The 15,168-nt window shown below is 32.4% G+C and overlaps 1 protein-coding gene across 3 annotated transcripts in view; it reads right to left on the bottom strand.

Moving 5' to 3' along the window:
• ECT2 (epithelial cell transforming 2) overlaps positions 1 to 15,168 on the bottom strand; it is a 64,378-nt gene that overhangs the window by 12,851 nt on the left and 36,359 nt on the right. For all 3 annotated transcript variants that reach the window (XM_045539680.1, XM_045539679.1, XM_045539678.1), the window contains 4 exons: positions 7,912 to 7,990; positions 7,623 to 7,742; positions 3,763 to 3,901; positions 1,965 to 2,119 (listed from right to left, as the gene is read on the bottom strand). In XM_045539680.1, coding sequence (XP_045395636.1) covers positions 1,965 to 2,119; positions 3,763 to 3,901; positions 7,623 to 7,742; positions 7,912 to 7,990 — 493 coding nt within the window. The remainder of the gene's footprint in view (positions 1 to 1,964; positions 2,120 to 3,762; positions 3,902 to 7,622; positions 7,743 to 7,911; positions 7,991 to 15,168) is intronic.

The raw sequence follows: 15,168 nt of genomic DNA, 5'->3' as shown, positions 1-15,168 counted from the left end.
CCAAAAATAAGAATACTTGGATTTTATTAGCTTTATACTAATCAGTCATTGCTCTTGGCCTTAGTTTTACATGTAAAATAATATTAAGTTTTCTTTTAGCCTAAAAATTGTAATTCTTAAGTCATTTACAAATGGGCATGATGAATGAAATAATATAGAATAAAATAGCTGTGTTTACATGACTCTTTTAATTAAGCAAGTTCAAATTATTTAGGATATCAAAAAAATACAATAGAAAGACAAAAGCTATAACTCAAAGAATCAGATTTTTATATCTTTTATATCTTTTGTACATATATATCTAGAAACACTTTCTCTTCAACATGGGAAAGTGTTCTCAAATAAGACACTGACTCAGAGCTTTTTAAAAATTTACTATGTGTAGAATTGTAAATGCAGGAAAGGACTCAACTGAAGTCACTATAAATTACCTGAATTTATAAACATATTTCTTAAGAATAAAATTTCAACATAGTGAAAGAATTTTGTGGTATAAGACAGTGTAAATCAGAACATAGTTAAATGTTTGCTGCCATCTTGTGGCTAATTTTACTTTATTAAATTTTACCATTCACTGTCTATATCTCAATGCTAGTATTGCAATCTTGTGGCTTAGTAATTCAACAGATTGTATTTTAAGAGAAATTTGCCATTGACTTTACATTTCAGTATTAGGGCTATATTTATAAAAAGGATTATATAATCCATCTAGTCTGACATCCTGATAAATGCAGAGGTTATTTCTATAATAAACAATCACTACACTGTAAGGAAGCCCATTGGTTACCTACAACTACGAAAAAAATTCTTTCTTATAATGAGCAATTTTGTAAGCCTCATAACAAAAGCTATTTCTACCATTTTTCTGGCTAGCATTATGTTGTATGTGCTAGCATTTTATTTCCCTCCATGAAGCTTTTGTGAAAAAATAAGTTTTTATTTATAACAACATATCTGTAGCTCACAGAAATAAAAAAAAAAAAAAAACCATACAAATCACAAAGTCTGATTAGTGTTCTAAACACTTTGGTATGGGGTTTTAATCAAGGATTATCTACTTTATAAACCACAGTATACCTCAATATCTTCCAAGGTCAGACTTAACTATGATAAAATGTTTTATTCCCACAAAAATGCCCAAGGCAATCTCAGTTACAGTACTAGTGTACTGAAAAGGATCGTCTATTATATCAACACATTCTCTTCAATCTATGTTATTTGCACAAAGAGTAAGGGGTCTATGTCTGTCTGTTATGTGTCTCTCTCATATATGGAGATGAAGAAATCAAATTATATTTTAGGGGATCTAGATTTTACCCAATATCTAACACACACAATACCTGATTTCTGGTAAGTCATTTAACTCCAGTATTTTGATTTGTCATCTATTTTTGCTTTAATCTCTATGGTATAATGGTAATTATATATTCATAATGGCATTCAATTTTAAGAGGCTGGCATGAGAAAAATGGATTCACAACTTGCCCTGATAGGAAAAGCAACACGCAGCAACCCATCTATTGTTTTCAATAAGATTAAGAAAAAACAAAAGAACAAAATACCCTCTATTTTACTAATAGCCACATCTACGAGAACAATGAATATCACGGGGTACATTACAAAAAAAATCCCAAAATCCTCACTAAATCCAAGCCATAGGAGCTATAAGACTATGAAGGTGTATCTGTATATAAACCAGGGACTCAAAGAAATGTTTCCTGTGCCAAAACGTTTAAAAATCTTTTCCAAAATAATTTATTAAACCAGTTTTTCTGAATACACACAAAACTGAAACCCTCCTACATTCATAATAAACAAGTCGTTAGAAACGTACAGGTTTATCAATGTGAAAAACAGGAGCCTAAAAAATAAAGATAACTTTAAAAAAAGAAATGTACAGGTTTAGTCTGAATGCATTGCCACGGAGTTTAAACTTTCATTATAATACTGGTTTAAGAACTTACAGCATCAGCTTTACAAATGGTGTTGGCTATGTGTCGACATAGCATCTTCAGCCAGTTTTCTTTTGGAAGTTCATCTGCTGTCATCTGGAAACTGAGCAGCACGTTTGCCTGCTCTGTTGGTGGCCTCACAAGCAAGGCAAAAGCATTATGACAATCTAGGGTTCCAGAATAACCATAAACATTAAGTGTTAATCCTTGGAAAATGGCAGATTTATACAAATTTAGTTCCCTTAGAGCAACAAAATTCCAGTGAAATTAATTACTTCTCTACATTCCCCTTCCCCTTTATTTTCAATTAGACAAAGAATATCACCATATGAAGTTGAAGCATTGGAAAGAATTATAATAGGAATAGTACACCATGTAAGGAACTAATAATGATAACTTAATGACATTAAGTAAGCAGTATTTCCACAATATTTAATATTTTCTATGATGGGTTTAAGAAAAAACAACTTACATATTTCTTAGAATTCTAGAATTTAAGTTTTAAATTAAAATGGCATTATAAGAATTCAGTAACTCAGCCTACTTAAAGCATGTTCAAAGAAATAACATGTCCAAATATTAAAATTAATTAAAAAAATTCTGTGACCAAGACATTAAAATAGAAGCTATTTTAAACAGATGAAATCTTCCATAATTAAAATCCAAAAAAAATGGAGATGATTTAAATAAAAAGTCTTCCTCCGTATCTGTGAGTTCCACATCTGAAGAGTCAACCAACTGCTGATCAAAAATACTTGGAAAAAAAATTGCATCTGTAGTGAACATGTACTCTTTATTCTTGTCATCATTCCCAAAACATTACAGTATAACAACTATTTACATAGCATTACACTTATAAGTAATCCAGACGATTTAAAGAATAGGGGAAGATATGCATAGGTTATGTGTAAATACTATGCCATTTTATATCAGGGACTGGAGCATCCACAAATTTTGTTATCAATGGGAAGTCCTGGAACCAATGCCCCACGGATACTGAGGGTCGACTATACTATGTAACCCTTAATAAATCCAGAATTTGAGAAGTGAAAACAGCAATATAAATTACTGTTCAAGTTTCTTTAAGAATCATGAACTCAAACCTTTCATCATTAGTGGAATTAGTAATGGAAAGAGCTTACACTGTAAAAACATATACCTGACATCCAAAATATGGCTGTGCACACACAGTACTAGGTGCCAATTAAATAGATGACATAGTTTTAGGGAAATATAAATTTTTGGCAATTTCAGGCCTTTAGATTACTCTCTCCATAATACTACCAAAGGTGAGATTAAACACTTTCCTTAATACACATTTGACCCCATTTCAAGTCTACCAGTTACTCTGGGTATATTTATGTCACCTGCATCTATTCCTAATCCATATCCTCAACATATCCCTAAAAATGCAGCCATTGGCAACGGGAAGGTTGTTAAGATATATAGTGCAGGTAATAGACTGGTTATCTCTTTTGTATCTGAAGCAACAAAGGTAAGTTTTAGTGTGAAAATAGGCTAAGCTAGGGCACTATTTTAATGCATAACCATTTAAAAGCTCTTGGACTCCTAACAAATGAGGATATCCTATAGTTTGAAATAGCACTTTCATTTGAAAAAATAAAAAAATCAAGTCCATCCCTAGAGAAGGATTTGGGATAGAGGTAATATAGGAACAATTACTTTAACAGACTGACCAACCATATTTAAAGATAATTTACCAGTTTAAAAAATTCATAATGAAGTGAATCAAACCTACAATGAATATAAACCATTTTTATTTAACCAATAGTTTATTCAATGAGCATACCTTCTGTCTCTCTTATGTCCAGCACCTTCTTAATCTGAGAAAGAGGCATTAGATGAATATGCTTAAGAGAGGCTGGGGGTCGTGTATGGCCATGAGGACTTCTAAAAGTGCCAATAACTTTGTGCCGTTTTCTTGCTATCTGATTATAGAAAATAAAAAAGTAATGGTCAGTAGTATGAATAAAAACAATTAAAGACCAACTACTTAAAACTAAAATAGCACTAAACGCATGAATCTATATATAACGTATTTAACTATAAGTCATTCTCAAGTTGCTATAACAAGCAGAGTTACTATGTTACAAAATCATAATAAAATTGTGTAGCAGAAATGCCCATGTTTATATAGGAACTCAAAAATCGGGAGAACAGGCAAAGGGATATTGTGTATGCAAAAGGTCCCAGAAGTGTGAAAGAACTAGAAGCACTGTGAGAAGCAATAGAATCATATGATGTAGGAATCCTGAACAAAAGGCCTTGAGTTCAGAAGGGGAACTGCTCTGGTATCTTTCTCTTGGGTTCAAAAGATATTTAATTTCAACTTAAGAGTAGAATTTATAATATCTCAGATCCTATGCAAGGCACTGAGGATAAATGAGCAAATAACATAAATGGTTTCTGCTTGTCATGGTATTTATACACTACTGAGAAAGGGGAATATTTTAAAAAGTAATTAAACAATACATTAAATAAATGATACAAATTATAAATTCAAGGTGTTGTGTTAGGATATAATTTTGCTTAATCTGGGAACTCATGGAAATGAAAGAGATAGGTAAAGTAATAATGGAGAAGACAGGAGAAAAACCAGAAAGGACCTTGTGATTCCTGATGTACTTATTAGGTTTTTTTGCTTTTACTTCCACGAAAGCCTACTATATTATTTTGCCCTTTTTAAAAGAACATCTCTTTTGTAATAATAATTATCAGCTGAAATACATTAACATAAAATGATTTTAAATTACTTAATAGAGATTGGTCATCATCATAAATATGACAAAATATGGCTGAAAAATGTAGTACTTTCTGTTGGCTAATGAGAAAAGACCAAAAGCTAGTGTGTATATCATATCAACATTGATGCAGAAATATGAAACAGGTCTATGTTACATATCAAATATATATACACTAGATATTAAAAGTTCATTTATATTAATATAGTGAAAATAAGAAATAAAGACTCTTAAAATAATTATTTCCACTGTAATATTTGAATATGCTTATAAATTAATTTGACTAAACAAAATAATTAAATGATTTTAAGGTTTATTTTTAAAAACAAGTGTTAATACTGAAGACACAAATGCTAGTATATCAAGGTAAAAAAACTCAAAACACATATAAAATATAAAAGGAAAATATATGCCCTCAAATTTAAAATTAGTTTAGCTTTACTAAAATATCACCAGTCATATAAAAGATGAAACAACATAGATTTTACCCATTTTGAACGTTTCCAATTTTTATCATTAAGTATGATAAAAACATAGGTTTTTATCAGTCAAGGAAGTACCATACTTTTCATTCCAAATTTGCTAAGAAATTTGTTTATTCTTTTAAACAATCTAAAGAATAGGAATTCATTTAGAATTTAGAATTATTTTTTAATTTTTATTGATTATGAATTTTGAAGTCCAAATTTAATGTCAGAAATAAAGCAGTTTCTGTTGAAGTGATTCTGAGACAGGGGGGCTAAAAGAGAATAGAACAAGAAGTCACTAAATTCAAGAAGGCAAATGAAATGAGAGGCCAGGGACTTGGAAGCAACAGGGGTTGACCAGTGACAGGAATTAAAGTAGAAAGGAAGTTCATGAATTCATTACATAAGACTTCAAGGAATTTGGAGGGGATGTAAGATGAAAAATTTAAAGTAAGGCACAGCTCTATCAGGAATGAGGAGAAAAAACCAGAATGGATTGGCAAGGAAATACGGATAACCTAACCTATCATTAATAGATGAATGGAACAAGATGACCTAAGGACTTCAACAGGAAAAACCTAAAAAGTTTTAATAGAAGCAAACAAATAAAAGTACAGAGAAATGACGTACAGTGAAACTCCATGATAATACAATTCAGATAAAATTGAAAATTAACTCCTTCACTTAGCCCGTTCTCAAAAGCAGGGCAGGCTAAAGTTCTTACGGGAGAGACAGGTAGTTGGAAATTATTGCCCATGATTTCACTTTCTCACTTCAGGATATGGTCAATTGTATATGGGATTTTTACTGTCTTTACTTTTATGCTTTTTGTAACATTATTGATCAAATGAAAATATCATTTGATATTTCCTACATTTAACACAAGTGAATTTTTGGTGAGATTTTATTGTACCAGTAACTGTTCTGCACATGGCTTGCTGTCTAAGATTCCCTTGTATGTTATACTATAAATAATCATGTATATGGTATAAGAGGGCAGCACTTCAAGAGATGTGAAGTAGAGAAGGATAAAAGGAAGGAATATAGACTTTAAAGAAAAAGGAAACCCTTCAATAGCTCTGATGAAGGCAAAAGAAAGTTACTAGTAACAGAAATGTCAAATAGGTCATCTTGTTAATGTCTATTTTATCAAAATGAACATTTTTCTCTTCTAAGATGAAGGAAAATGCACTCCTTTTTATCTCTTACTAGACTGTTTAGTTGTTTAAAAATACATACTAAAAGAATGAAAGAAAAGAGTTGAAAAAGCACACAAACATAATTCAATTTTCTGTAGGGATAATAAGGAAGGAAAACATTTAACTTGGATAAATAACAATTTTAGAATTAAAATCATTACACTCCATCTGATATACTGACCACTCTTTCACTCTAAAACCTGATGGTTTAAGGAAGAATCAAGGGATCATAAAGAATTGATAGCATGAAATTATCATATTATCTCTCTCTTCAACAAAATAGTGACTTCATCTTTGCTGGAAAAATCTACTTAAATTTCAAAAAGAAAACCTCTTAATTATTTTGTAAATCTTAAATAAATAAAGAATAGAAACAAGTTCCCAAAATTCTTCTTTTTTTTTTCTTTTTTTTTTTGAGACAGACTCTCGCCTCTGTCGCCCAGGCTAGAGTGAGTGCCGTGGCATCAGCCTACCTCACAGCAACCTCAAACTCCTGGGCTTAAGCGATCCTCCTGCCTCAGCCTCCTGAGTTGCTGGGACTACAGGCATGCACCACCATGCCCGGCTAATTTTTTCTACATATATTTTTTTAACCAAAATTCTTAACCTAAGCATTTATTTGCATGAAAATAAATTTTCTTTTTGACTTGGATTTGAAATCATAGAAATTTGTCATACTTCTTACTATTAGACCCTCTCCTAAAAATACTTTATTAATAGTATTAAATCAATAGTTGGTCTCAGTTTTTTAAGAAAGTGGTTATTTGAGTTTCCTTTAAACTTCTACACTGTACTTCAATCAAAGCTTGGTTTAAATATTCAAGGAAGGCTGGGCGCGGTGGCTCACGCCTGTAATCCTAGCACTCTGGGAGGCCTAGGCGGGTGGATCGCTCGAGGTCAGGAGTTCGAGACCAGCCTGAGCAAGAGTGAGACCTCGTCTCTAGTAAAAAAAAAAAATAGAAAGAAATTATCTGGCCAATTAAAAATATATGTAGAAAAAATTAGCCGGGCATGGTGGCGCATGCCTGTAGTCCCAGCTACTTGGGAGGCTGAGGCAGTAGGATCGCTTAAGCCCAGGAGTTTGAGGTTGCTGTGAGTTAGGCTGACGCCACGGCACTCACTCTAGCCCGGGCAACAGAGCGAGACTCTGTCTCAAAAAAAAAAAAAAAAGAAAAAGAAAAAAAAATATTCAAGGAAGTCACAAAAATCAGCAGTGTCATTATACTACATAAAGTACTTTACCTCTAGGCAGTCATTGAAAAGGAAGAGAGTTACTTGTTCTCCTCTGTCACAGGGGTGCTCACCTAGAGAAACTGTTTCAATTCGTTGTACTAAGCTTCGGTGAGAAGATAAAAGGTTAGCCTATATAGATTGAAAATATGAATAAAAAAGATCATTTGGTATCAAGTAATTTTTAAGAAGTTATAGTTTAAAAGAAAGTGGTGCCAAGATTCTGTTTACAGTAAACCCTAGAAACCTCATTAACAAGAAAGAGAAAATAAATTTACAATTGTCAAAAAAGAATACTTACCGGGCATCCATCTACTTCATAAACAACATCAAAAATTTGCTTTTGAGCTTCTGTTTTTCTCTTATCCTCATTAATATGCCTGAAAATTAATAGTTATTTTTAAAACAGAACATGAAAACTGATAACAAATCTCACATCACAAAAAAAAGTCCTTTCATGTAAATCTGTCTTAATTTTGATAAGAGAATCAGTTAAAGTATTCCTTAAAATATCCCACTACATTAAATAACAATTCCATTGAATCCTTCAGAAAAGTACGTCTTACTATTATATTATACTCCTTACAGTGTTTCATTACTCACTACACACTTTATAAAATACATTAAACCTATACAAACCTCAGATCAATAAACAACATTTTGAAGTTCTAAATATAAGTTCAATTATGGTTTTATGCAAGTCTTTTCCAAGTCATATGCTAATCATTTCACCAAAACAAAAACTAAGATGAATGCTTCCAGACAAAGTGGATTAAGAGGAAATAGATTTACTCTTCTGCCTGAAACAACTAAAAAAAGAAATAGTGTTCCCAAGACAGTTTTTTTTTTTTTGAAAGGGATAAGTAAAGATGGAAGAGTTCACGGAAGGGGGTGGAGCAAACACCCCTCCTGGGTTTCGGCACCAAATGTAAGGTTTTTGTGGATTGGCCGGGGGAGGAGAGAGACGAGCAGAGTTGAAAGGGTAAGTAAAGAGGCTTTATTGGAGCGCTCCCGAGTGAGGATAACGGGTCTTGAGAGTGGGGCCCGAGGGGGGGGGGGGTAGAGAGAGAGAGAGAAAGAGAGAGAGAACTGAAAAGTCGCCTCAAGACACTTAACATTGATTTCTGTGAGAAAGGAAACAAGGCAAGCCCTACAATTGTCCTGCCTTACAGCTTAGAGAAAGTTTCCTCCCTGAGTAAAGAACACAGGTAGTCCCAGCAGCTATATCCCTAAGTGAAAGAAGCAAAGGTGGCAGTCCAGTGAGGAATGGTGGCTAGTTTGCAGAAGAGATTACTGGGAAAAGAGAGCTGCACAGAACTCCACAGATCTGCAGACGGATGGCTTCCTTGTGTACTCAGTTGAGAACTCATCACTGCATGGGTGTAAGGAAAGGGAGAGAAACGTCCAAAAGATTTAGAGGTAACAGTGTCCAGTACTTACATGGCATGGAACAGTGACATCAATCAAAGTAGAAAAACTCAAGATTCATGTGCCATAGAGTATTAAAAAAGGTCTTGCCTCAATAGTGGGAAAAATTAACTCTAGACTAAAAATGCTGTTCTGATCTTGCCTAGCAAGGTTTAAGAGCAAGCCGTGAAAAGATCAAATTGTTTGCAAGTAACTTAACTGCACACCAGAAAAAATCTCAAGTTTATTGGAATATAAAAATATCTAGTACTCAGAAAAATAAAACTGACAATGTCTAGGATACAAGAAAATAATACCAGGCATGCAAAGAAACAGAAAAATATGACTCATAATGAGGAAAAAAAGCTGCAAGTGATTAGACGATAGAATCAGTAAATGATTTGAAGTTATTATACCTACTTCATAGGTTCAAAAATCTATAGGAAAGATTGAACATATTAAGCAAAGATAATGGAACATATTTTTAAAAGACCTAAATCAGTCATCTAGAGATGGAAGCTACAATGTCTTAGATGAAAAATACACTGGATGAGAATAACAGCAGATTAAAAACTGTGAAAGAAAAGATTAGTAAAACTGAAGACAGCAATAGCGTCAGAGATAAAATTTAGAGATGAATATCTAAAATTAACATTTTATTTTGGGAAGGAAGAACTGCAATTTGGGGCATATACACAGCCTGGATGGTCTTTGGTATGTTCAAAGAACAAAAAGAAGGTTGGGACTTCTATTAGAAAGAGAAATGTAACCGTACTGTTTATTAAAGAAAGCTCAAAAGCACTAGTAAAGTTTCCAGGAGCTGGCAAGCGGATCAGTGAGCTATGATGATGGGTAAAACTAGTCTTAGAGTCATGACCTGGGCCACACTTGAGAAACAAAGAGGCCGGTAGGAAAAATTTTCTCAGGGCAGGTTTTCCCGGAGTCCAGCAGCAAGTTCCATCTTGCTAGTTCCATAGGTATTAGCAATCATCACAAAGTATTGAGCTACCATTATCCTGTTGGGAAAGCTGGCTTTACAAAGATTAAACAGGCAATAAGAATAAGGCTTAAAAATCGTAATACAAAAAATAATTAAACAACATTATAAATTTAGTTATACAATGGTTTTGAACTAAGAGCACAAGCCTGAGGGCAACCAACTAAGCAAATCAAAAGACCATGGCGGAAACCGGGTGAGACCTGTTGTAACTGAGTAGTATTTTATGACTGGGTTAAATTAAAGAGAGTGCCAACTTTACAAAAGGGACCACCAGTACAATTTGAAGAAAAAGTTGCGTTAGAAATGTTGTTAAAGTTACCCATTAGGTAGATTAAAAGGATTTCTTAGGTCAGGTTTTGTCAAGTTATTTATAGCAGTTACTGATTGTGAAATTTTAATTATAGCATTATTTTGTCAAGTGAAAAAGGTAGGCATTAGGAAGGGTAAGAGTCTCATTATGATATGGAGTGTTGTTCTGATGTCTTGGAAAAAGCTTTCAACAGAATGAAAAACATCAACTTATTCTAGTTTGCAGTTTGAATATCTCCAGTTACGGCATCAGGCAGTTTAGTGAACTTTTTGTGTACTCTATACATCAGGCACAAGACTTTTTCTTAAAATTTATCTAGTTTCAGTTTATAGGGCTTTAGGTACAAGACAGTTCCCATTTTTATTAATTTTATAGAAGAAAGTTGGATTAGAGGAACCTAGAAGAATTTAGGATCTAGTCTAGTCTATAGGTAGGTAAAAGGAACTCAAAAACAATAAACAGAGCTAAAATGTAATAACAGGTGCAGTATAGCTTTTTATGGGAAATATAACCTTTTTTTTTTTACACTGATCACATAGAAATCTCAGATTTAAAAACTTCTTGAGGCTAGGAAGCTAAACCAAGGCAGACTTTAGATTTTACTTATAGTCTTAAGGTTCCTGGGCCTGCCAGTAAATGACAGTTTTTTATTTACTCACTGTAAGGCTGGGAACTTTTGAAATCAGGCTTTTTATGCATATTTTCAAATATGACATTTCAGTCAAAGCTTTGGTAGTATAACCAATGTTTTCAATTGTATTCTGCTACAAAGATCAAGTAGATTTTTACTGGACTTCTGTAAATGACCATATTGCCATAAAAATAATCAAAAATAGTTTTTTGAATTGTGGAAGAATCAAGTAGGGAAAGAAAAACAAATTATTTTTATCTGTGTTTACAAAAGTATACTTGACCATATTGTTGTAAATTATAGATAGCTTAAGAGAAAAAACTGTCATAAATCCAGAAAACAAAATATTTGAGTAAAGAACCATCAATGTTTCAAATAAAGTCATAAAAACCTTATCTTCATCAGTTATGCAATGTCATGTAATTATTAATAAATTTTGTTCTGCTTGATTTCCATTAGTAGTTTCATGAATCCATTGGGTTTCTTAAATTAGAGCTCTGGAAATGTTTATTTAGTCCACTGATCTTAAACTTATTAGAAACCTGTACTTAAGAGTACTTGTCAACAAGTCTTTTTCATGAATCTGAACATAAATGTTTCTAGAGAAGAATTCAAAACATAAGTGTGGATGAAAAAAACTTAGAATAGCCATGGTTAAAAACTCTGATGAAAGTTTACAACTGACAAGGAAATCCTATTACATATAGCATTTAAGATAACCAAAATTATGACTAAAAATGTATTAGGTTTTTATGAATTTACATAATTTTTGAAACATTTATATCAACAACATACTCATAACTGCAGCTAAAAGAAGATGTAGTATCATCTATCACTGGACAATTTTTTATATAATTTACCAAATAAGCCTAACCATTTAACACATTGACTGCCACACTAGAAAAAAAAATTTTTTTCCCTCGGGCCACAGTATTTTATTATGAAAACAGAACAAAAGCTCCAAAAACAAAATGATTCTTTCTAATTAAATGAAAATTTTGTTATTTTTAATTCTTTTCTGTGCATGAGTTATATGCAACTTGAAAAATAGTTCATAAGGGTAAAGGTAAAGAGACGTGTGAGTTATATGCTTCATGAGGCCCCACGCTCAAAACTATCATGAGTTAAATACAACTCACATGGCAGTTAATGTGTAAATATTTCTACAAGAGAAGAGATATATCTTTAGATGCTTTCCAGGGGCCCACCTCGAAAATCTCAGTTAATTTTAAGTTAAAAAGACTTAAATTAGAATTTGATTTTGAGGAAGCTTGTCAAAGATGTTAAAAGTCTCAAAACAAACAAACAAACAAACAAAAAGTCTCAGAACACTTGATCAAAATAGGATCCGAGGTCACTTGTGAAATAATAGTCATTTATATAACCAGAGTGATAACCAAAAGCCTTTAAAAGCAATACAGAGAACTACCTACATGGATTTAAAAAAAAAAAAAAAACACCTTTTTAAAGCTGAGGGCATTTTTTTTTCCTCCAGGTAATCAAAAACCTAATAAAGGCAACACAGGAAATCATCTTGATGAAATGTAAATTCTTCATTTCTTAGGTCAGCTACCAAAAAGGTAAAGAAACACCTTCTGTAGTATGATTGTTTCTCCTTAGCAGAAGCTCATTTAGATAACCTCAAAATTGAACCTGAAGAAAAGGGTAACCAAATTTAAACAGACACAGGAAGAATGTTACACAATGAGTATAACAATTCAGACAGATCAAGAAAAACCACAAGTACAGAACCAAGGCCACAAACACGGAACCAAGGCCTTCAAGATAAACATTTTAGTGTTAGACATTAACAACAGTTGGAGCCAGAGAAAAAAATTGCAGAAGCAGACAAGTTGAAGAAACATGTTATCATCCCAAGGTTTCTCAAGGGGAGAAAAAGCTAAAGACAGTGATATATGACCTCTAAGATACAGCAAATGTGTGCTGCAAGATACAGCAAAAGTTGAATCTCTGAGATATGAATCTGAGAAATTTCAAAAGGAAAACTCTACCATAAGAATAAAATCATTTTATATGAAGAGGACATTTTTAACCTGAATCAAGGGAAATTAAACAGATCTCAGGAAAAAATGAGGCAAAAAATAAAAAGTGTCTGCAGCTTAGAAGATGGGTATTAAAGAAACAGATTTTAGAATTAAAAATGAAAACATCTTGTAATTTTATTAAGAGCAGATCAATACTTCAAGAAAACTTCATTGTTTTAAACAAAGGACTTTGGTACTGTATCAATGAACCCTTGACACCAATGTTTAATTTTTAGAAAAAACTTATAATTTCTTTCCAATTCCAGCCAACCTGAACACATAAGACTTCCTTTATAAAACTTACCCTTCCTAAATCCTCTTTGACTTATTTATACCTTTCATCATTTTCTTAAACCCCCAGTCTTAGTCCTATAATTTTTTTTGTACATTGGAACAACCAATCATTTTACATTAGGACAAAAATCTATCACATAAGAGTATCTTTTAATGGAATTATTTTTTAACTTTTTTAACCAAAAATACATCTTTATATCCATAAGTTTCTTTACATCTCTCTCTGTCACTTACTGGGTTTTCTTCTCTTGTATTTACTTTCTTCTTAAATTTATATTTTGAAACAGCCTTTAAATAACCTCCAAATTAGACAAAATTATTTTGTAATAAAAAAAATTTGTCTTTTTATAATTTACATATATTAATAGATCTAAATATGTTTAGTATTTTTATAAAATGTAAGAAGCCAAGAACATTTATTCAGTGATTTTAGTTTTTTATCTTATTTAGCTATAACCCAGACATTTAATATGACATAACTTTAAGATTTCAAATTACATGTAATGTCTATTTATAAATGTTTATCCCATTTACAATTACCTAATTTAGTCTACAGCCATACCACCCTGAACCAGATCTCACCTGATCTTGGAAGCTAAGCAAGGTTGGGCCTGGTTAGTACTTGGACGGGAGATAATTACCTAATTTATTTTTTAACAATTATACCTAGATTACTAATGAAAGTTGAGATATTAGAGCTAGTCACTATTTTAAGTTAATTTTTTATTAATCAATTTTATAGCCTGTTAATATCAGGTGTTTTCCTAAGTAAGAACCTTAAAGTTAAATACGCAGGCATGTTGTCAATAACTTTGAAGATACAGTTGCTTTATTAAATCAATAATATTATTCTCACTTATCAAAGAATTGCACAAAAACCACTGTTGTAGTCTGCATTTATAGCTTCATGCCCTCAAAACATCTAGCAGACACTAATTTAAAACTGCCCAATAAAACTACGTAAAAATTTATGTTCACAATTTTGAAGACATTTTAAATTTTATCTTAGCAACAATTTTAAAACCAATTCATTTATCAAAAATTTGCATAAGTCATATAAACTAAAAATTTTTTTAATTGGGCTTACTATATTTTATATGCATGTTCATTCATTTAAACCAATGGAATAGAATAAAGTTTCTTAACAGGATTTCTGACTATGCCAGATTTTATTACGTAGACACAACATATATTAATAGACTAATACATGTACATATGTGTAAACACACACACATACACACACACACAAAGATCTTATAGTGTTTATTTTAGAAGTTTAGTCACAAGATAGTAAAACATAAACTCATCAGTTTATAAGACAGTTGGATCCAAATGATATTTCTGCCAGGCGTGGTGGCTCACACCTGTAATCCTAGCACTCTGGAAGGCCGAGGCGGGAGGATCACTTGAGGTCAGGAGTTTGAGACCAGCCTGAGCAAAAGCGAGACCCCATCTCTACTAAAAATAGAAAGAAATGATTTGGACAGCTAAAAAATATATAGAGAGAAAAAATTAGCCGGGCATAGTGGCATATGCCTGTACTCCCAGCTACTTGGGAGGCTGAGGCAGTAGGATCGCTTGAGCCCAGGAGTTTGAGGTTGCTGTGAGCTAGGCTGACGCCACGGCACTCTAGCCTGGGCAACAGAGCGAGACTCTGTCTCAAAAAAAAAAAAAAAAAGATATTTCTTTCATAATAAAAACAAAACAAACTAGAAATAAGAGGGGACTTCTTCAGTCTGATAAAGGTAATCTACAAAAACTCATACATGGTAGGGAAACACTGAATGCTTTCCCCTTGAAATCAAGAATAAGACAAAATGTGAACTCAAATCACTTCTGTTTAACATTGTACTGCACTTCTAGCCAGGGCA

Source organism: Lemur catta, chromosome 1 (assembly GCF_020740605.2).
Source record: "Lemur catta isolate mLemCat1 chromosome 1, mLemCat1.pri, whole genome shotgun sequence".
In the NCBI taxonomy this organism is placed as follows: domain Eukaryota; kingdom Metazoa; phylum Chordata; class Mammalia; order Primates; family Lemuridae; genus Lemur; species Lemur catta.
Note: the sequence above shows the minus strand (reverse complement) of the source record. Positions and strands in the feature narration are given on the sequence as shown.